Raw genomic sequence first — 22,553 nt, 5'->3', positions numbered from 1 at the left:
CCGCTTATCTGCAGCCAGTGCAAACACTTTTTTTCTTTTTCTTTTTAAAATATTTTTTATTGATTTCAGAGAGGAAGGGAGAGGGAGAGAGCTAGAAACATCAATGATGAGAATCATTGATTGGCTGCCTCCTGCACGCCCCCCACTGGGGACCAAGCCCGCAACCCCTGGCATGTGCCCTTGACCGGAATCGAACCTGGGACCTTTTGGTCCGCATGCTGAGCTCTATCCACTGAGCCAAACCAGCCAGGGCGTGCAAATTCTTTAAAAAACATATTTTTAATTGATTTCAGGGAGGAAAGGAGAAGGCGAGAAAGAAAGAAACATCAATGATGAGAGAGAATCATGGATCGGCTGCCTCCTGCACCCGGGATGGAGCCCACAACCCGGGCACGTGCCCTGACCCAGAATCCAACCGTGACCTCTTGGGTCACAGGTCAGCCCGCAAACCCTGAGCCAGGCCGGCCGGGCCCATCTAAATTCTTCCACAACCAAACTGTTTCCATGAAAGGGCCGGTCAGCTCCAGGATTGCACGGTGCCTTGTCCTCCGGGCGCTGCTGCAGGTGGTTAGACTCCCCGCCCAGGCCCCGTCATCTTTTCCCCCTGGAAATGGCCCCATAAGCCGTGCTTTTCCTAAGACATTCAGCCGTGGACGTTAGCATTTCTATTCAACAAAAGCACAGGACAGTAAGATGCTCAACGCATTAAAAATCATCGAAAACGCATACGCAAGGGGACAAAGTTCAGTACTTTTTCGGTTGAACGAACCTATAATGTTTGAATAATGGTGCGATGTACGGTCTTCTTTATGGTTTTGGGTTCCGAATTTTCTAGAAGGTGTTCCCATCACTTAGGTTACGGCTAACACACAGGAAGGACAGACCGACGCCCTTCTGCAGGCCTCGAACAGGAGTGGGTGGGTCCGGGATAAAGAGACTGCCCTCCAAGGCTGCTCTCCGGGCCCGATCCTGGCCTTCCGGGGCGGGGCAGGACCACGACCTCAGCACGCAAAGATGGCGGCCTGCGCGCCCCGCCCTCCGCCCCTGGCGCCCGGCCGGAGCCGAGCTCTCCCGAGCGGGGCCCGAGCGTCCTCGGCCCGTGTCCGAGCGCTGCCGAACGTCCCCGAGCGTGCCCGAAGCCGAGAGGAGCTCCGGGAGCGCGCGGGCGGGAACGCCCCGCCCCTAGCCTGGGAGCGCCGGCGCCGGCGCGGGGAGGGACGGCCGGATATGAGTGGAGCGGCCATTTCCTGTTTCTCTGCAGTTTTCCCCAGCTTTGGGTGGTGGCCGCTGCTGGGCTTCGGCTTCCCGTTGGAGGAGGGCGAGGCGGCGTGGACAGCGGCCCCGGCACCCCACGCCCCGCCGCCTGCAGCCGCGCGCCCGCCCGCCCGCCGCGCCCCGAGCCCGCCGCTTCCCTCCTCAGCCCCCGGCCGCCGCTGCCGCGGCCCCCCGAGCGGCCCAGATGCAGGCCATCAAGTGTGTGGTGGTGGGAGACGGGTGAGTGCGCGGGCCGGGCCGCGGGTGGGAGCCGGGGGGCCGGGGCCGGGGGCCGGGGTGGGACGGGGCGGGCGCGCGCGGGGCCAGGGCTCCGGCCTCTCGGGGCGCGGGCCGCCCCCCTGCCCGGGACCCCGCGGCGCGGGCCTGGCTCCGGCCCTGTTCTCTCTCTGGTGGGGGAGGGAGTCGCCGACGGCGGCCGGAGGGAAAAGTGAACTCCACCCTCCGCTGTCTCCCCGCGCCCGCTGACCGCCCGGCCTCCGCCTCGCAGGCTGTGGGGGGGCTGCGTGGACTGAGGGCCTTTCCTAGAAAGGGGCCCCGGCTGGGCTTCTCCACGAACCCCGGGGCCCCCTTGCGAGCCTCCGCGCGGCCCGGCGGTCGGCCCGGCGGTCACCACCGACGGGTACTGCCCGGCTGGTTTGGGGGACCCGAAACTGATTTACCGGGGTGTGCACTTCCGCCGCTTGGAGGGTTTGAGAAATGATTGCTTTTGCTCTTGGCGTGGAGAAACTTTTCGGATTCTGTCCGCGAGGAGCTGGGTGTGATTAAAACGGTTGTGTGTGTGTTTTTTTTTTTTCTGAGTGTGGTCAGGTCAGGACAAGACGCGCATTGGCCCCGGCTCCTTGCCTTGGGTCTGGGGTGTAGCAGAGCCGGCTGCCCCGGGGCGGGGGGGCCCGGGCTCCAGGCTTTGCTTTGCTTTTCTTTCCTGTGTGGTGGTCACGGGCCTGGAACACAAGGCTTGTGTGATGCAGCCCTTTTTCTCCCGTCGAGACAAGAACCTCAGTGTGATCCGAGCACCAGCGCGCGTCTCGGCCTCGCCCGAGCGGCGGGGCGCGGACGGGGGAGCCGCGAGCGGGACGGCCGGCCCGGCTCGTCCAGCGCAGGACGCGGCGGGTTCCCGCTCGGACCCGGGCAGAGTCGAAGGAAGCTGCTGGCCTCGCTCTTCCTCTCGATGGCGGCGCCCCCCACTCGTCCGCAGGGCTGGGGCCGCCTGCTTTGCTGCCCCTCCGTGGGGTTAGCAGTTCCCGGCGCATTTCGTTGGAAATGGTTTCTCTGAGTTTAAAAAAAAAAAGAAGTCCAAGTGCCGGTGTCTGAATATAGGACCGCAGCGTGTAACATTCCCACTTGAAAATGTTGGAAACTACACCGTAAGCTCGGCAGACAGGTTGCGTTGATTCCTTGCAGAGTAAGTAGATCTGCTGCTGGTGGAGGACTTGTTGGATGCCTGGTTGGGGGTCGGTCCGTCCTTCAGACCCCGCCCCCCCACCCCCCACTTAGGGGGAAGCCCGGAGCGATCACTCATCCCCCAGGGAGGCTTCCGGGGGCAGTTGTGAGGGTTAAACAAGATGCTGGATGTTAAGTGCCTCCCAGATGTTCCGCACGGGCCCGCGGACCCGGCTGCGGTCGCCGTTTCTCATGCCCCCGGCGCCGCTGGGCTCTGGGAAGCGAGTGTTGGGCCTAAGACACAGATCCTAGCCTTGAGTTTCTGAGTTTTTTGAAAACTGCATTTGACATGGATGTGGACGGGAGCTAAGTGATCGTGCAAGTGAAATGCACCTTCACAAAAAAACTCGAAGCTGTGCTGATTATTTAGCGGACAGCGTGTGTCGAATGTGACTTCAGAACAAAACTTAGGCACCAGTTTCCCATACCAAAAGTTATTTTCCTGCTTTTACCCAAATGAAATATGTTCTTGGTGATAAAGTTGGAACGTTCTTTTATTCGCAAATTGTTAGAGCTTTAAGTGTGGGTCTGCGTTTCACGGAGCTAAGGAGTCACTGAATGTGTGGGATTTCAGGCAGTGAAGGCAAACAGGTGCCACACATTTCAAGCTTCCTCACTTTCAATATGTTCTTGGGGATTCTGGTTAAAAGCTGTGTCATAACCATGGAGTTTTTGTTTGTTTTTATTTTTATTTCCAGTGTTTAATTGGGTGCGCATGTAGACGTGACGTCGCTTTGGGTTCATTAAGTCCTATGTCATGACCATGTTATAACTTGGGTGAATTAATCCATATTCTTCTAACGGATTATTTCCTATATTGTGATTTTTAATTGCATTGACTCTAAACGATGAGATAAAGTTTGATACTTTTTTTATTAGAAAGCAGTCCTTCCTGAACACAGGGTCTGTCACTTTTATTTGGGGCACCTCTGCCCTAAGATGTTAGTTCAGCTTTACTTCTGCAAGACAGCATCTCACATTCAGATATTTACAAACCATTTTTAATAGTGTTGTTTTGGCTGTGGTTGACTAGAAGGCTCGGAGTGAACGACTTGAAGCCCTCATTTCACTCATACAAACTGGTGTCCAGATTGGGCCAGTAGCCTCTTCAGCCCAGCGTCTAATTTAGATATTGCTGCCCAGGGATTTTTTTTTTTAATTGAGCATGAAAAATTCATGTATGTATCATGCTTTCCATGGAATCATCTTTTTCTTTTAAGCTTCATGGAGTTAAGTATTTCGTTTTGAGCCATAGGGTGCCATGTGTTTGACCTGTTGAAAGGTCAAACCTCACTGACTTTCAAATTCAGGTTTAGTATATGACTGATCTTGGTTGGTAAAATGACATATAATGCCTTTTTTTTTTGATGTGTCATCATTTTTTATAGCCATAGCTTATTCAGTCATTCTCCTATTGGATGGTTAGGTCGTATATGATTAATTTTCTTTCTTTTGTGAACTAATTTTTTAAGTTGGATTTATTGGGGCGATGGTTAATGAAATATAGGTGTTCAACTCTATAATACATCATCTGTATATTACATTGTGTGTTCAGCCTCCCCCCATCCCCACTTTTTTCCTCTGGTAATCACCATACTGTTGCTTGTGACTGAGTTTTTTTTTAATTAATATATTTTTATTGATTTCAGAGAGGAAGGGAGAGGGAAAGAGAGATCGAAACATCTATGATGAGAGAGACTCATTGATCGACTGCCTTCTGCACACCCCTACACTGGGTTTGAGCCGAAACCCAGGCATGTGCCCTGACTGGGAATCGAACTATGACCTCTTGGTTCATAGGTTGATGCTCAACCACTGAACCACACTGGCTGAGCTGAGTTCTTTTACTTTTAATTTTGAGTTTTTTATTCTGCTTAATCCTTTTACTTTTTTCACCCAGCTTCCCAATAGCCCTCCCCTCTGACTGCTATTTCAAATTATAATCTCAGTAAAACATTTGGTTTAGTGGGGGAGGGCCAGGAATCCATTTTTAAAAACCTTTAACCCACCTTTTATGATGGTCTGTCTTTGCATTAATCATCTACTGTTTTGGTACATAACTGCTTTTCACCTCTGCAGCGCCAGGTAGCTCCTTCTGACTGTGGTCTTCCTAGGAAGGAGATGCTTTGTCAGGAACCCTGCTACCGGTCCTGGTCGGCAGTTAACAGATGCCATCAGAAGGAACATTATTCCTCCAGCATCTTTAATAGGAACGATTCCAAACATAGAGAAAAGTTGAAAGAATTGTCCGATGAACCACATGTATACATGGATACCCACCACTTGGATTCTGTAATCAGCATTTTGCTCTGTTTGCTTTGTCACATGTCTTCCCATTATTGGAGGGAATGTTTAAAGATGACTTAATAGAGAAGTTGATTTTGAAGGAGACTGACTGAGGGTGATAGACAGTTAGATATAAATTCTTGTTTTGAGCGCAGCTGGTGTGGCTCAGTGGACTGAGCATTGTCCCCTGCACCAGGAGGTGTCACTGGTTCTATTCCCAGTCAGGGCACATGCCGGGGTTGCAGGCTCCATACCTGGTAGGGGGGATGCAGGAGGCAGCTGATTGATGTTTATCTCTCATCGATGTTTCTATCTCTCCCTCTCCCTTTCGTTCTAAAAATCAATAAAAACATATTTTTAAAAATTCTTGTTTGAACTCTTATCTTCAGTTGACTCAAGTATCAACTAACCCCAGGGTTAGGCTTGGTGGTTCTGGAAGGGCTGTCTGAGTAAAGGCTGCTTCAGACTTGAACTCCGCTATAGGTAGTGTCTTCAGCTTTGAATGTTCTAGAAACTACACAGAATATGATTTTTTTTGAAGCCTCCAATGGTGATAATTGGTGGCTTTCTATAAGTTGGTTGTGATGTCTTGTTAATAGCAGAACATCAGAATTTCTGTTTGGGTTTTGTGTTTTTGTATCATGAAATGACTGTTAATTCATATATTTTCTGAACATATTCTGTGCATAGTTATGCATTTACTGGAGGCTTACTTTACTGTTAGAGTACTCATTCCCATTTCCCAGTGCAAGTTGAGGCCTTTCAATTCAGGGTCTTTAAATTTTTTTTAGCTACCTGGATACCTTACTTTTTTTTTTTAACATGAAGAAATTGCTGATGTTTCTAGATTATTGATCATTAAAAAAAAGTTTTGGCCCTGGCCAGTGTACTCAGTGATTAGAGCGTCGGCCCGTGCATGAAAGGGTCTTAGGTTCGATACCAGGGTTGCAGACTCAATCCCTGTCCCTGGTCAGGGTGAGTTCTGGATGCAATCAATTGATGTGTCTCTCTCACATCCATGTTTCTCACTCTTCCCCCCCCCCCCCCGCCCCCTCCTGGTAATAAGTGGGAAAAAATACTCTCTTGTGAAAGTTTTGGTTTATAGATTTCAGGAATTAACACTGAAATTTGTCCAAAATATTTTTAAGTAAAGTTTCCTTAAATTCTAATGGAAAAATGAACATAATAGGAACAAGTTACTGGGTATAATATTAGTTTCTCTTAGATGGGGCAGGTGCACAGGTAGGTTAAAGAAAGTGCTCATGTGAAAGTCCTTCCAGTAGACTCACGTTCACTTTCTAGAGTTTAATCTTTCAAAGATTAAAAAGAGGTTGAACTGAGCAGTTAATACATAAAATTGGAAATTCCAAAGCAAGTATTAACTTCCTGAAATTCTGCAGCAGCATTGGTCCATGCTGTGACCAAATACGGCTCCATTCTTCCTGTGGGGAAAGCTGTGATTCTGCCTAGAGCCAGTGTTGACTTTGGCTTTGGGCATTTATTTGTGGATGTGTTTAAAAGGAGTGAATAAATACACTAATAGGAGGTAAATAACTGTTTCCTTTTTCTTCTTATCTGTTTTAAAAAATTAAGTAAGTATTTAAATAAAAGGTTGGACATGTACTTATTTAAAAAGTTATAATTTTATAATTTAATAATTATCTTATAGAATGCAGATTTGTAGCAAATAACTGATTGCTAATAAAACTTCAGTCAACATCAGGTTATGTCCTTACCTTGAATTTCTTTATAGTTCAACCTTTCAAAAGATGCTGTCTCAGCTGAAGACAAAGTTTCAGGAAAAGAAAGTTCAGAATGCTTAAAGCACAGCTGGCCATCTTTACAGTAATGGCTCTGTTCCTCAGATACAGAGAAGAGACTGAGGCCAGGATCTTTTTATATATATATATATATATATATTTTATTGATTCTCCACAGAGAGGAAGGGAGAGGGATAGAGAGTTAGAAACATCGATGAGAGAGAAACATCAATCAGTTGCCTCCTGCACACCCCCCACTGGGGATGTGTCCGCAACTAAGGCACATGCCCTTGACCAGAATCGAACCTGGGACCCTTCAGTCCGCAGACCGACGCTCTTATCCGCTGAGCCAAACCGGCCAGGGCAGGCCAGGATCTTAAAGGAAGTGCTAGTACATTTTAACAGGGAAGTACAATTTTATTTTTAGAATATATTTTTTATTGATTTTTAGTGAGGAAGGGAGAGTGTAGAGAGCGTCTGGGAAAGCACATGAGTTAATTATCTGCTGAGTCCACTGGTGTCGGCAGAGCCATGTCCTGGAAAACATACCGTGTCAGAGGCAGGTATGTTGTCAGCCTGACCCTTAGCTCAGGTGCCAGGGGGTGGGTTTCATTATCTAAGTTCAGCCAGGTGCAAAGAACGGATGCAATTATCCAGGCTCAGCCAGGAGTGACAATTACAAAGAAGCCACAAGAATGAAGAATTGCAGCTTGATCTTTAACCATGATTTCACATAATTTCTTTTGTTTTAAACTCTAGTAAAACTTCTGAAATCATACTGTATATAATAAACGCGCTGCACCAGCTCTGGGTCCATCAGAGGGCAGTGTCCCACCGGGTCCCAGCTTTCCCTACTGTCTCTTTTTCTCAATCCCCAGCTGCCCCTACTCAGGAACCCTGCTGGTCGCAGCAGAGAGAGAAAACTTATAGGAGAGGGAGAGAGACATTGATTGTCTACCTCCTACACGCCCCCTACTGGGGATTGAGCCCACAACCCAGGCATGTGCCCTGACTGGGAATCGATCCTGCAACCTTTCTGTGTACAGGACGACACCCAACCACCTGAGCCACATGGGCAAAGATGAAAGTTAAAATCTTTATAGCTGCTTATCCTGGTCATTAATTGACAATAACTATGAACATTTTTGCACAACAACATTTGTAATTTTGAAGAGGTTCATTTATCACAGCCTTAGACTCCGCTCTCTGCCTCAGCTACCACATCCAACCCATGGCCGAGCCATGCTTGTCCTGCCTCAAGTCTAGGCAGCTCCTGAAATGCCCCCCTCTCTTCACCCTGAAAGCCCCTCTTGGTCCAGATTACCAGGGGTAGTTACTGGAATGGAGCAGCTGCTGCTACTTCCTTATTTTCCTGCTTCTGGGCCCCAGCTTCCTCAGTCTTCTCTCCAAGCAGCGTTCAGAGTCTTCTAAAAATGCAAATCTAATGGTTTCTTGGCAACTAAAAACCTCTGTGACTTCCCAAGTAGGATTAAGTCCATGTTCCTAGCAAGAAGTTATTCTGGGCTTCCTTTAGTTCTGGGTTTCCTCTTATGCTGTTGCTTTTGTTTAGAATATTCCTCCCTATTGTGTCCCTCCTTCCCCTAAGTCTCAGCACACACTGCAGCCTCCTCTAACTGCCCCCAAGACTAGGTTAGATCTCTTGCTGTTTCCAGAGCATCTTTGATAACACTTGTTGCACCTATAATTTTTTTGTCATGACTGTATTCTTCATTTTTTAAGTAACTGTATAAATTCCATGGGGTCTTAATTTGTTGCAGCACCGATTACACTTCCTGGCATAGCACACAATTTGTTGGTATATGTTGAAATTGAATTAAGTAATGCTCACAATAGTTTTGTGATGGAGTGATAGTTTTGCATCCATATTACAGTTGAGAAAACTGGAGGCATAAGGAAGTTGAAACTTACCCCAAAATTCCAGCCAGCAAGTGATAGAGTTGGCCATGGGTGGGTCTCAAATCCAGGGTAATGACTTCAAATCTTAGGCTCCTGCTCGTACAGGTTTATTTTGACATGCTAAGCTTTTAACAAATGTATGGCCAGTGAGTCATCTCGTTTAGAAAGCCTGAAGGAGTTGGAAGCTACCTCCTGATGATATAATGTTTGACTCTGAGGTCTTTAGGGTGGGGAGTTCCAACTTTTGTTAAGCCCTACGTAATGTAACAAGTGAAACAAGTATTGGCAAGACTGGATGGGCCTGTAATCGGCCCTGGTTGAGCGGTTTTTTGCCTTAAACTAAGAGTGCAGGGAAAATAGAAAAGCACCTAACTTCGTATGGTGATTCCTAATTTATAGTAGTTGAGGTTGGACAACAGAGTCTTACAACTCAGAATGCCGGTGTGTTCTCATGGTAAGCCTACTGAGGACGGCAGGGAGGTGGGCATTTGCTAAACTATTAGGAGTCCAGAGACATGGACTCTAGAAGCCCTGAAGACATCCTATGAATGTACAATTTTGGCTAATGGTGCAGTAACTTTAAATTTTAGGTGATGTTCTCTTGAAAAAAAATTTTTTAAATGATTGGGAGACTTCCAGTCCCAGACTTCTGCTTGATGGTGCACTGTACCTGTTACCAGCTCGGAGGTCTTCTTTCTGTGGTCTTTCTGCAGAGTCTCTTGCTTACTCCTCCCTGCAGCTGCTGGGAAGTTTACTCCAGCATCCCTGAGCTATTAATTAATGTCTGGATTATACTGTGTTAGCTGCTCTAAAAGCTTGTGGTGATGTATGAGGACAGGGGGTGGGGAGGTGGCAAGTGAATACAGATGAGTTGAAGTGAGAATAGTTCTGTGTGGTGGTTATGACTAAGCACTCTGTTAAGAGAGCAGTCATTGCTGATTGCCAGAGGGACGGCTTTAGGAAGGTGGTGGAATTTGAGCTGCCACTCAGAGGCAGCAAAGTCTATTACTTAGCAACAGATTAGAAGTTGCAGAGGAAAGCTGTGTTTGCAGATTAGTGTCATAAAAATAATTTCAGGATAGAATTGAAGATTCTTGGGTGAAAGATTCTCCAGATGGTCACCGTAAAGAATTTCAATTTTAAGATAGTGTTTCTCTTGAACCTTATTTAAGAGCTGTTTCCTGACTGAGTGCTGATATCGCGTACCTCACCAGAACGTGAAGGCTCCTAACTCTGCCTTTCTGAAAAATTCTAGTTTGTTTACTTTAAATTTCAGGATAAAAATACATGTGTAATGTTAAATAAAAGGTTATAGAAACAGTTCTCTTTAATGCTAAGTACTGGTGTATACTCCTTGATTTTTCTATAAATTATTATTTTTTAAAAAATATATTTTATTGATTTTTTACAGAGAGGAAGGGAGAGAGATAGAGAGTCAGAAACATCGATGAGAGAGAAACATCGATCAGCTGCCTCCTGCACATCTCCCACTGGGGATGTGCCCGCAACCCAGGCACGTGCCCTTGACCGGAATCGAACCCGGGACCCTTCAGTCCGCAGGCCGACGCTCTATCCACTGAACCAAACCGGTTTCGGCTTCTATAAATTATTTTAACAGAATAATGAAAACTAGGATTATATTCATGTTAACCAAGCAACTTACACCTTTTTTTTCTCTCTCTCTCTCTAGAGCTGTAGGTAAAACTTGCCTGCTGATCAGTTATACTACCAATGCATTTCCCGGAGAATATATCCCCACTGTGTAAGTATTTAAGTTAAACTGGGCATTAACTCATCTGTGATGTTTTCAGACACCTTTGACCTTTGTTTTGCTATTTACATGAACAGATATGATTGCTTTTCCTTTCAAACATTCACCAAAGTCTAGGTAAAAAAAATACTTAATAAAATGTAAAGTTTCGACACAGTGATGAAACACACAGCTTTCCTAATTGATTTTTAGACATTTAGGAAATACAAGAAATTTAAACTAACTGAAGTATGGAGGCTGGGTAATGTACGTTTCAGATAAATTTGGCTCTCGGGGCTCTGTGTGCAGGCTCAGGGAATTGGACATACTTCGTTATGTTGTAATTGGCCTTTTCTGGCAAGTTCTCCGCTGGTTACATGTCACTGTTGAGTTAAGGGGCTTTGGAATTTAAACCAGGGTGTGTTTGGGGTGAGCGTACAGGAGGGTGGAATTGGCTACTGAGCTGCTCATTTCCTGCTGGCAGCAGAATTGGGTGGCGATGGCAAAGTGCTCTCTGCTGATGGGGTTACTAGGGAGCCCACGTAGCCTGCCCTGCCTCGCAGCACCACCCTGTGGCCACGCGGAGCTCTGTTTTCCCGGCTTCCCTCCTGGGGGAGAGGAAACACCTCAAGTGCCATCTCCTTGAGCACAATGCTCACACTTAGGTGCTCCCTGACGTGTTTTGTTGCATATTTTAATGTCAGTGGAATCACACTGTCCAGAACTTATGGTAGGGACTGTCCTTATCCACAAATGTAGATAGAGCTGAGTCGCTAACCGCTGGTAGGACTTGGAACTGCTATAGCTGATGAACCCTGGTCAGTTTTTTGGCATTACACACAGTGCTGTGTTAAACATCATGCATGTGTGTTTGTGCACATGTGGAATTGTACCAAATTTTAAATTTTCATAGGTACTACCCATTTGCCGTCTCAAAGGCTATCACTTTGACCAGCTGTGATGGAAAAGTCCCTTAGTACATGTTGTGGTCCTCATGAATTGAAAAAGTTACCTCACCATTTGCATTTCTGATCAATGAGGTTAAAATCTTTTGAATGTTTACTGTCCATAGTCTTCTGTGAATTGCCTGTTGAAATTTTTGCTTATTTTTCTACTGAAATTTTTTCTTACTGGTGGAACTTCTGCATATAAGAAATATTAATCCCTGCCTTTTCATTTGTCTTTTAACTTTGTTACGGTGTCTCCTATGAGTGATGCAAAAATATTCTCTAGTAAATTTTCTAGGGTTTTTTTGGTTAAAGTTCTTATCTTTAATTTATTTAGGTTGTATTTTTAATGTTTATTTATTGATTGATTTTTAGAGGAAGCAACACACACACACACACACACACACACACACACATACACACACACACCAATTTGTTGTTCCACTTACTGATTCATTCATTTATTGCTTCTCTTATGTGACCTGACCAGAGATTAAACAAGCAACCTTGGCATATTGGGATGACACCCTAACTTACTGAGCTACCCAGCCAGGGCCTAGAATATATTTTTTATTTTAGTATGAGACAGGCACCTGATTCTTTCCCAAATTGGAAGTGAGGGGGGTTGGCGGGTGGGGAGTCACCATTCAGTGAATAATCTATCCTTTTCTCATGAGGCAGAATTAGCACACATCAGACCTTCTATGAAAACTAGTTTGGTCACTAAATTTTTTAGACCACATTAGCACTTTAGACCTTGACTTTGCTGCCCCAGTGTAGTAAGACCTTAAGTTTTAGTCTTCAAAGTATGTAAAGATGAATTCTGGAGTTCTATTGTTTCTATTTGGTACCTGCCCTGGTTTGAATTTCAACGTCAGGTTTTTATTTAATGAACTACTTACTCTATGATACTCATAATTGTCAACCTTATTTTCCCCTGTTAGCCTGTAGGCTTTTTGGTCTTCCTTCTATAGTTAACCAGTTTTTGTGTAGCAACTTCAAAGTAATTTAAACATATGTGTAGTCCAGTACATTTACTTTGAAAACGTTATTCGATGGCTTCTCAGAACCCCTCTGCACGCTGGTTGCGGGCATGGGTGATCAAGACTTGACTCAGCCCCAGCCTGCACGGCTGGTCTGCGGAGGCACAGCCCCAGCCCCAGCCCCGCCGTGTGCCGTCTTGTCAAGAGTGAGTCAGATGTCTGTGAAAAACTCAGCAGCGGGATTTGAAAGAGGGACCAGGTCCACACTCTATTCCTTCCCGGAGAGGAAGTGTTCTCTTTAGTAAAGGCAAAGCTTTTTTATTGCTGACGGTAACTTCTTTCAGTTAAATGAGTAGCGTTCCTTTGTTTCCCAGGCGTTTTCCCAAGCTGTGCGTTATTTCCCTCAACTCCACCTTGTGTTCCCTCCACCCCTTAGCTCACAGGTGTCTCCTTGTGCCTGCAGGAGGGCATCTGCTGGCCTGGCGGCCTCCAGGCCCCCCCTCCAGCCCCCCCCAGGCCCCCTCCCGGCCTTCTCAGCACCACTTCCTCTGGGACCCCAGCTGGGACAGCGACTCAGGTCCTGGACCTGGGCCTTATGCTCCAAGACTAGAGACTAACAATTTTTTCTCCATATTTTACAGCTTTGACAACTATTCTGCCAATGTTATGGTAGATGGAAAACCGGTGAATCTGGGCTTATGGGATACTGCTGGACAAGAAGATTATGACAGATTACGTCCCCTCTCCTATCCGCAGACAGTAAGGACCACAAGTGATTTTTTCTTTTTTAAGATTTTTATTTGATTTTTAGAGAGAGAGGAAGGGAGAGGGAGAGAGCCACTTGTCTTTAAATACGCAAGTATCTTACTTGCATCATTTGCTTATCTTCTTACATTTTGTTCTTCCTTTTACAAGTGCATTTTAAAACAATCTTGGAAGCTTAGTGACTAACTGACAAACATGGTATAGAGGCAGTTGAACAGATTCCTTGGGTTCAAACCCTGCTCTCCCTCTTGCTGTGTAACCGGGGGCAGTGTTCTTCATCTCTGGTCTTTACTACTTTCCTCATAGGATTAGAGGAGTCAATAGCGTAAAGCATATGGAACAGTCCCAGGCACTCCAGTGAGGCTGCTATTAGGCATCCCCTCGTTCTCATGCAGGTCTGGAGACCTCAGTTCAAGTCATCCATTCTCCTAGCAAGCCAGATGGTCAGAGGGGTCAAAGGTCAGGGTCAGGGAGCCATCTGGAGAAGGAGGCTTTGATCTTTTGATTAGTTTATCCTTTGCTTGGTTTAATCATCACTTTTCCTTGGTGGTTAGTGTGGGTAAAAAGACTAATTAGCTCCAGTCTACTCACATCTTGCTTTTTGTTTTTTTAAAAATATTTTATTGGTTTTTTACAGAGAGGAAGGGAGAGAGAGAGATAGAAACATCGATGAGAGAGAAACATCGATCAGCCGCCTCCTGCACATCCCCCACTAGGGATGTGCCCGCAACCCAGGTACATGCCCTTGACCGGAATCGAACCTGGGACCTTTCAGTCCACAGGCCGACTGAGCCAAACCGGTTTCGGCTTGCCTTTTGTTTTTAAATGAGCTTCCTATTTAGTAATGACAGTCTTAAACTTCTGAATACTGCTTTTTCCATACAACAGTTATTGTCTCTTTTGTTTCCCGCTGGAGAAATTGCCAAATACTGTTTCTTTGAGCTGTAGATTTTTGCTGATTGTTCTTGAGCTGGATTTTGGTAACAGACCAAAACTATAAAATGGGAAGTTTGAATTGCATGATGCATGATTTCTTAGTTATCTACAACTAAAAATTAAGAAAGTATTAAAAACCAGCCAAATCACCAAATGGTTTGGTTTCTTCAACATGTTTAGGAATCTATTCTATACCAGTGGGTGCTTAATAATTCTAGATTTTAAATGGGTTTGCAAACATATTGAGTTAGGAGTGTCCTGACCCACTGGATACACCTGGAAGGGTGGGTAGGGTGTCACTCTACCTCCTGTGACTCAGGGTAGGGTGTGGTCTTTTTCTCAAAGAGTCACTCACGGTGTGTCAAAGGTGACTTGGCAAGATTTCCGCTTTGTGTGCTAAAGAACACATAGATAGCAACAGATGGAATCAGGCTGCAGTGAGTTGGCTGAAATCCGAGGGGGTGCTAACCTTCTGAGGGACCTCTTATGTCTCATTCCCTCTGAGGGGAAGAACTATTTCCTATCAAACGCTTGAACAGCTGGGAGGAGTAGGATGTGACTCTTGCCCTCAAGTAGCTCACAAATCCGTGTAATGTCGTGCGCCATGTGTTACACGGAGCGGGTGAGGGCGGTACTTGGGAGCAGAGGGGAGGAGCACCCAGCCAGCAGGCAGACACGCCCACCTGGACTCCTTGCAGATGAGGAAGGACGTCAGCCCTGGCGGCCGAGGGCGGGTCCGAGTGGAGGTGCCACTGCCTGGACAGTCTCCTTCCTGTGAGCCGTGCTGCCCTGCCAGGAGGAGCAGGCCTTGGACGGTCCAGGCTGGCACCTGGGTTCTTGTTGGTGCTAACGGAGCACAGTCTCCAGCTGTTGGCTCCTTGGCCTACAGGCCTATTCCTGTCGCTCATCCGTGCCCGTGCTCAGACCCACTTGGAAATGATGTTATCTGTGGCGTCCTAAAGAGACCTTCTCTTTCCTGAGGCCACTGATGCCGGCACCTTCTTGTCGGTCGCTCTGTGTAGCCAAGTTCAGTCTGCCAGCCATTGGGTTCTACTTTTTTCTCCGAAAGACGGTGAGCAAGTAGTCATCGTTTTCAGTATAACTTGCCCTTCAAGTTTTTACTTTTTTCTAAACTAAGTAACCCTTAGGGCTTTTCTCCCCTTCAATAAAGTATCTTTACATTCTCCTTAAAAGTGTTTTGTAACTTCTGCATATTCCCCTCAGCCGGATGCTCAGAACAGAGGTGGGATCACATAGTACTCGAGCCCAGTGTCTCGCCTGGTGTCCACGCACCTGCATTTGCCGGCCTGCCTGTCGCAGTATTTAGTGGTGTGAGTGGGAACAGGTGTGACTTGTCAGCGTCACAGGGCCCCACCCTGTGTGGGTCGCCCAGGTGTGTCATGGCAGTGTTTTGGTTTTCTGTGTGTGCTCTGACTTGAAAAGGGTTTATAAGTCCTGGCTAGATTACTGCCACATGAGATACAAAGAGCCATGGTGTGGAGCTGAGCTGTTGTGATTTTCAAACGGCTTCGAGCTTGGTTAGGTTGGCTGTTGTGTCCTCCAGCCAGAGTCACTAGGCACAGCTGTGGGTGAACACAGTGAGGCGGTCACTCTGTCCTGAGGGACACGCACACCTCGGGGACTGGGATGAGAGTTGGGCAAGGGCTCAGGGAAGCGGGGTTTGCTCTGGCTTGGATGCTGGCAAGAAGCAGGGTAGTTTTGTTGGGCATTTATTAAATTCATTAGAAGGTGAGGATGAAGTCGGGCTAGAGCTGTGGGTTGGTAGTTCCTCTCCTCGGCTGGGAGAGGGGACGTTAGGGGCTTTGTGGTTTGCACAGTGACCTCCTGTGCTTGTGCTAGACAACAATTGAGAAGTGAGTGACCTTCCACTTACTTTGCGTTTGGCCTCCAGTTCAGCATGGCCGCACACTGACCGTGTCTGACGGCAGCGTTCTGGGAGATCGCTTTATGCCGCACACACTTGCCGTGGCGAAGCCGTGGGCGCCGGGCCTGCTCTCAGGTGGGCTCCTTTGCTCTGCGTGTGGATGTGCCCTGGTATTTTTCTGGTGCATAGAATGCCTGTATTAAAAAAATACTCCAATCTTGCAAGTAAAAACCAGGTGGAAAGCATTTGGAAGAGACTGAAGTGAAAGAAAGAAATTATAGTGCTTTGGAGCAGTGAGAGTCAGCCATCAGAGGCCTGCCCACCTTGTTTTGTGGATTATACCACTGACCGCTGGGAGGCAACAGGAAAAACTGCTGTGATGCTGACCAGTGAGGATAGGGTTAGCAGCACAGGGGTAGTCAAGTCACCGAGCGCCTCTGGGCCCGGCCGTGTGGTCAGAAATGCCCTGTGATGTAAGGAAAGTAATGGTCAAGTCCAGAGGAAAGGTGGCCTGTGACCCAGGACAGTGCAGGTGGAATAAAGAGGCTGCAGGACACACAGGTGACCTGTGAGGAAGGGAGAGTGTCGTGTGGCCGCGCCACAGGTGGCTGTGCTGAGGAGCTACATGTCACAGGGACAGGCTTGTCACAGGGATGGGCCGTGAGAACATTGGGCATCAGGGTGGAGAGCAAAGGTCTGAACAGCCGGTGGCAGCACATGCGTCTCAGAAGCAGGAGGAAGGAGTCCATGAAGCCAGTCAGGCTGGGGCGGAACAGGCAGATGGTGTGATGGGAACGTAGGTTGGAAAACATCTTTCTTCATCAAAAAAGATGTTCTTAAAAATGGAACAGGGTACAGTCGATGTGGGTGGAGGATATCTTGAAACTGCATTTTCGTGCCAGTCCCCAGGAGTCCCTGTGTCACAGTGAAGATCTGGCGTCACGTCAAGTTCCTGGGAGGACAGATCCTCACAAATAGCCACAGATGAAAGCAGGGGTTGAAGGAAACTTTAATGGTCTCTTCAAACTGGAAATGAGAGCTCGAATGAGATGGAAGGAAAATCGTTCCCTCTCCGCCGTCTAGGGAGTGCCAGGCTGTGTGTGGTTGGAAGAGCATTGTAATAAACACCCGAATGCTGTCACCCTGTCCGGATCCACGGGGGCCAGGGATTGAAGGTCTCTGTGCAGCAAGCTGTTCCCAGAGTTCGGCCCCAGCCCCATTCCCGGAAAGCCTTTCCCCCAGAGGCCTGTCCACAGACGGGGCTGCCCGAGTGCTGCGGCCTCAGCCGGCTGTCTCACGACTGGGACGGAGCCCTTTGAAAGGTGTGCCTGTCGCTGATGCCAGCGGCAGGAAGGACACATTTAACACTTCCCTGTGGAGCACGGGCTTCCTGGCACGTTGTCCATGTGCTGCCGTCTCCTCCCCGTGTGTCCCTCCCCCAGGTTGGTCAGCTGTGGCTCTGGCATCAGACCTGTTAGACCAGCAGTCGCCAACCGGTGGTCCGTGAGGTCTGTCAGATTGGCGACCGTTGTGTTAGACCATCGGCTGCTGTTAGCTCAAAACCTTGGGAGGGTGGAGACAGTTCTGATGAGGTATAAATAGCAGGCTGTGTTGATTTTATTTTCCTCCATTTTTACTAAACTCAAACAAAGTTCTCATGCATTACTAGGTTGGAGAAACGTACGGTAAGGATATAACCTCCAGGGGCAAAGACAAGCCGATTGCCGTATGTAAAACTTTCAGTCGACTTCAGTTTCAGCTCTCTCTCCTCTCCTTTCTTAGTTTTCCTAGGATTTCCTCTTCAGCCTCACGTTTCTGGGGTCTGCTTGAACCGGGCTTCGCATAGGGTGTGACCCTTTGCCCCTAGCTTGAATGGAAGCAGTCCTCCCGAGTGGAAGGGGAGGCTCTCCCCAGGCTGGTGGAGATGGAGACGGGGCTCCGCCAGGAACCCCACTGCGGGCCCAGAGCTCAGCCGGGTGAGACTAACCAGGGCTGCCAGGGCTTTCCGCTGGTGTCCTGGTGCGTGGCCTGCCGGGTGCGGCTGTGCGGGTGGTGCGCTAACCCACTCTGCTTTGTCGTGTCATCAGCTGCGGTGATTCTTGGACAAGCTTGTGCATGTGCTGGCATAAAATGTTGTTCATAAAAAGCTGTTTGTGGGGTGTTTCTTTCCCTTTCAGGTACAAGATAGCGGCTGGATGATTGAAAGCGTTAGCTTGGGACTTGGGCATTTCACCAAGTAACAGAATTGCCTCTTTCCAGGAAAATGTTTTATAAATTAGCATTTTAGAAACTCAGTATTTTTTAATTCGAGTAAGTATTTAGGCTTTTTATACAATGCAGAATGGGAGGAAAGCCTGCATGCTTCACTTGTAGCCCCACGTTTTTCAGGCATTTCTTCTGCACCTACCCCGCCTGGGTGCAAGCTTTCTGGAGGCCACGTTCAGGCGTGGGGAGCTCCGACGCTCTTACACACTCGGCCCGCCTCCCTCGTGGGAATGTGCTCAGTTAGCAGGGGCTGGAGCCCAGCGACCATCTGAGGGTGTTTATGCTTAACACGCAGCGCAGAGCTTCCTGAGAAGCACGCGCTTGTAGGTAATGCTTTGAGAAACTGGCCAGGTTTTACGGAATATTCTAGTGGTGTCCCCGTTAGGCTCCCAGTGGGAGTTGGGAGTGATGGAAAGAGGCCTCCCAGGGCTCTGACTTGATGCCTCCACAGCCTTAATAACTGGTAGCGTATTTCGCCTCCGCTCCCCTTCTCACCGTGACTGGTGCTTCAGCGGGGCCTTGTTTGGGAGCCGTCTGCCAGAAGCCAAGGTGTATCCAGGGGGCTTGCTCTCGACCCAGGCTGCGGGGGTACAGTACGTGCCCCTGGTCCACCGGCTCGTCCCCAGCAGCATTTAGAAAGCAGAGTGAGTTCGTCACTGCAGACCATCTTCTAAACGCCACCTGTGTTTCTTTTTATAGGACGTCTTCTTAATTTGCTTCTCTCTTGTGAGTCCTGCGTCATTTGAGAATGTTCGTGCAAAGGTAGGTGGGTTTTTTTTTTTAGAAAACCTATTTTGTTACATAATGTCACTCTCAGGAAGAAACTCTGACAAAATAACCATTCACTGATTGACATTTTCAGTTACTTACATTGGGTTTAGTAATTCTGTTAAAGCACACCAGCACTGTTCTAAGTGTCTGACTGCAGTGCTTGGAGTTGTAGCTTCCGGCTGACTCAGAGTGCCGAGTGCAACGTCCAAGAGTGAAGCCCAGCGCCGCCCCCACCCCTGCACCTCTCAGACCCGGCGAGAAGCACCCTTGCCGGGGCCCCTCAAGGCTCAGTGGGTGATGGCAGCGGAGCCGAGACCTTGGTTCAGATCTCTGTTCTCATCCCTGAGTGTACAGGGCGGGCAAGTAGGCTGACAGTTGTGAGTACACGAAATACTGTTGGTTATTATCACATTACTTATTTGTATTACATCTGTCAACGTACTTTTGCCCACCCCTGTATGGAGTATTTTCTGAGATGACCTAAGAACTTGACTCGTTTTACTAAAAATGAAGTGGGTTTAGGGGGAACCATCCCTGTCTCTTCCCCTCTCTCTTGCTGATGGGTAGTGCCTGCCCGGTAGGGCCGCGAGTTGACCATGCTTACTGTGGGTTTAATCTTGGAGTCCTGCTTGCTGTCAAATATCCAAGGCAGTCCCCTGGTCCAGGCCGCCCTGGTCCTCGAAGGAGTGAGTGGGATGTGAGCACGGCTGGGAGCAGGTGGCCTCTGTGTGAAGGCTGTCGGGACACAGTGGCTCAAGGGCAGTTGGCATTTCGGTGAAGGACGCTCAAAAAGGAGAGTCATAACTCTTTTCCTTTCTTCGCATCCAGTGGTACCCTGAAGTTCGACACCATTGTCCCAACACTCCCATCATCCTGGTGGGGACCAAGCTTGATCTTAGGGATGATAAAGACACGATTGAGAAACTGAAGGAGAAGAAGCTGACACCCATCACCTACCCGCAGGGTTTAGCCATGGCCAAGGAGATCGGTATGAGCGCCTGTGTTTCTCGTGTTTGGTTTGCACGTGCTTTCATTTTCCTGATGGAGACTGGAGTGCAGCCTGGGAAGTGGAGCGTGTGCCCTCCAGCTCAGGGACTGGCTTACTGCTGGGGAACCAGTTAGGTGAGCCCCGCCCATAGTGTTCAGAAGAGTGGGGTTAGGGGTTGCTGTGCTGTGTCTTGGGTGGCAGCCCCCCCTTGTTCTGATCAGAACCATGGCCGAGTGGCTGTAAGAGGCTGTTTCTCGGCAGGTGCTGTAAAATACCTGGAGTGCTCAGCTCTCACACAGCGAGGCCTCAAGACAGTGTTCGATGAAGCCATCCGAGCCGTTCTCTGCCCGCCGCCCGTCAAGAAGAGGAAGAGAAAATGCCTGCTGTTGTAAACGTCCGGGCCTCGCCCTGCGCCCTGGCCCTGCGAACCTTTGTATGCTTTGCTCAAAAAACGATGGAGCCTTCGCACTCAATGCCAAGTTTTTGTTACAAATTAGCTTTTCCATAAAACCATTTTGAACCAATCAGTAATTTTTAGGTTTTATTTAAACAAATAAGTGTAAGGATTCAAACTTTCACATTCTATTAAAATTTAGCCCTAAAATGACAAGCTTTCTTAAAGCCTTATTTTTCAAAAGCCCCTATTTTTGCTCAGATAAAGAGTTGCCAAAATTCCTTGTGAACTAAGTTGCATTGTTGTGCTAAGAACACTAAGCACTAAACTGTTCAAAGGCCTTTGTCTTGGAGAAGACTAGCTTCTGAAGTTAGGGAAGGCAGGCACTTGCTAATGAGTTTCACACGCAGCAGCCTCCTTTACGAAATGTTGCCATTCATAATTTATCAACCCACGTCCCTTACGTAACATTGTACTGTATATCAACTCAACTCTTCGGATTGATCTTTATTTCGTAGTGAGATTTTTAAAAATTAGTATATTAGCTTTTGCTGGATCGTGAACAGAACCCTTCCTCACGTGTTCCTCTGATGAAGTATTCTGCTCTCACGGGCACACTGGGGTGGAGTGTAGGGAACACTTGATGTGATCAAAGGATGAAGACAGTATTTGACAAAATATGAAGTGGAGATTAATTTACACTACATTGTACACGTAACAAACTGAATAAGTGTCTGGGTAAGATTTGAAAAAGGTTAGTTTCTGTCAAATGCAGTTGATGGTGAAAGTTGGTATTAATCAGTAAGTGTTTTCTTAAGATTTTACTTTTTCTTAAACCTGTAATCCCTCCCACAATTGGGCATTTAATTCATCTTGGAACTGGTCATTCCCATAGTTGCTAACTTAGTGCTTTTCTTATAGACCCCCTTCTCAATGAGCAATATGCCTCCTTGTATAAAATCTTTCTTGATAATGCATTAGTTTTTCTGTAGGTTAGTCATAGTGTATTCCTGTTTTCACGTTCTTTTATTCAAAGCTAATAAGTGCTTTCCTTAGTTTTCTAGAAACTAGATGTAAAAATCACGTGTTGCATCTCTACAGTTTTTTAAGTATTTTAGATATTCTTAAACTATGAGCCTTCTTACCACCACTGTCTTGCCAGACCCCAGCACTGTACCTTGGCCGCGGCTGGCCCCTCCGCCTCCCTGTGTGGACACGCTTCCTGTTGCTCTAACCATGTTCCTTTGGGTGGGAGGTTGTGACCTTGTGCTTGTGCTAACGACGTTCTGTATAGCTTACCCACTGGCAAGAACACAAATTGGACCTTTCAACCACTAGAACAACATTTTTTAAATTGACATTTGCAGACTTGTGGAGTGTTTTTACATTGATCTTTGCTAATGCGGTTAGCAGTATGTTTGCATGTATGACTTAATAAATCCTTGAATCCTATGAGTGGTCACACTTGAGTTCTTGAGAGCTCGGGGAACGACCCCCTGGCGTGTCTGCTTTCACTTGCCTTTAAATTCCTAGGCTGTGGAAGACCTTCATTTTCAATCCCCTTTTCATGCGGGGACAGGGAGGGCCCCTCCAGCGGAGAGGAGACATGGGTGAGTCAGCAGATGGGGGTGGTTGGTTTCCGACCTATTGATCGTTGGTGAGATACTCCCATGATGCCCACCTTGGGTCAGGCCAGGGCTCTGGGCTGAAACGAGATGCTGGGATCACAGTTGGCCATGTTGGTGGGGGAGAAACACTGCCTTCAAGACCCTGTCTGGAGCCTGGAGTTGTGCTATCAGTAGTTAATGCTGGAATTCGGTTCCTGGATATTCTTTTTATTGCTTTTGGAAGACTTTTATTTTTGAGTTTCTTTTTAACCAAAAATAAATATGCTGTTTAAAGGCCAAATAGTTCTAGAAGCTTGCTACAGAAATAGCAATCTTCCCCAGAGGCAACTACTTTGAGTACTTTTAACAAATTTTTTATATTTGCCCTCACAATCTAAATCCTTCTAAATGCTTTCTTTTTTTGTTCACTAGATTACTGGCTTATTATAGAAGGCTATACCTCAGCCAGACGGAGGAGATGCATGGGACAAGGTATGGGGAAAGAGTTCGGGGTTCCCATGCCTCCTTCCAGGGCCACTCTCCCCAAATAACTACATGTTCACCAGCCCAGAAGCTCTCAGGAC

General features: G+C 47.5%; 1 protein-coding gene across 2 annotated transcripts; it reads left to right on the top strand.

Moving 5' to 3' along the window:
- The first annotated feature begins 1,244 nt into the window (after nucleotides 1-1,244).
- Nucleotides 1,245-21,814, top strand: RAC1 (Rac family small GTPase 1). 2 transcript variants are annotated; one of them, XM_070414330.1, is made up of 7 exons: nucleotides 1,245-1,494; nucleotides 10,369-10,440; nucleotides 13,000-13,117; nucleotides 17,614-17,670; nucleotides 18,909-18,971; nucleotides 19,809-19,968; nucleotides 20,230-21,814. In XM_070414330.1, exons 1-7 carry the CDS (start codon nucleotides 1,460-1,462, stop codon nucleotides 20,358-20,360), a joined length of 636 nt encoding a protein of 211 aa, XP_070270431.1. In that variant the 5' UTR covers nucleotides 1,245-1,459; the 3' UTR covers nucleotides 20,361-21,814. The 2 variants fall into 2 exon arrangements, with proteins under 2 accessions (XP_070270431.1, XP_070270430.1); XM_070414329.1 differs by lacking the exon at nucleotides 17,614-17,670 and having other exon boundaries at nucleotides 1,251-1,494.
- The last annotated feature ends 739 nt before the right edge of the window (nucleotides 21,815-22,553 follow it).

Source organism: Myotis yumanensis, unplaced genomic scaffold, assembly GCF_028538775.1.
Source record: "Myotis yumanensis isolate MYYU_CA2020_CCGP unplaced genomic scaffold, mMyoYum1.0.hap1 SCAF_5, whole genome shotgun sequence".
Lineage (NCBI taxonomy): Eukaryota > Metazoa > Chordata > Mammalia > Chiroptera > Vespertilionidae > Myotis > Myotis yumanensis.
Note: the sequence above shows the minus strand (reverse complement) of the source record. Positions and strands in the feature narration are given on the sequence as shown.

What these genes read in the sequence shown, in the direction of transcription:
- RAC1 (XM_070414330.1), top strand. Translation starts at nt 1,460, where the DNA reads ATGCAGGCCATCAAGTGTGTGGTGGTGGGAGACGG. An exon ending in TTGAGAATGTTCGTGCAAAG is followed by an intron (nt 18,972 to 19,808) that starts GTAGGTGGGTTT and finishes CTTCGCATCCAG; the next exon opens with TGGTACCCTGAAGTTCGACA. An exon ending in AGCCATGGCCAAGGAGATCG is followed by an intron (nt 19,969 to 20,229) that starts GTATGAGCGCCT and finishes GTTTCTCGGCAG; the next exon opens with GTGCTGTAAAATACCTGGAG.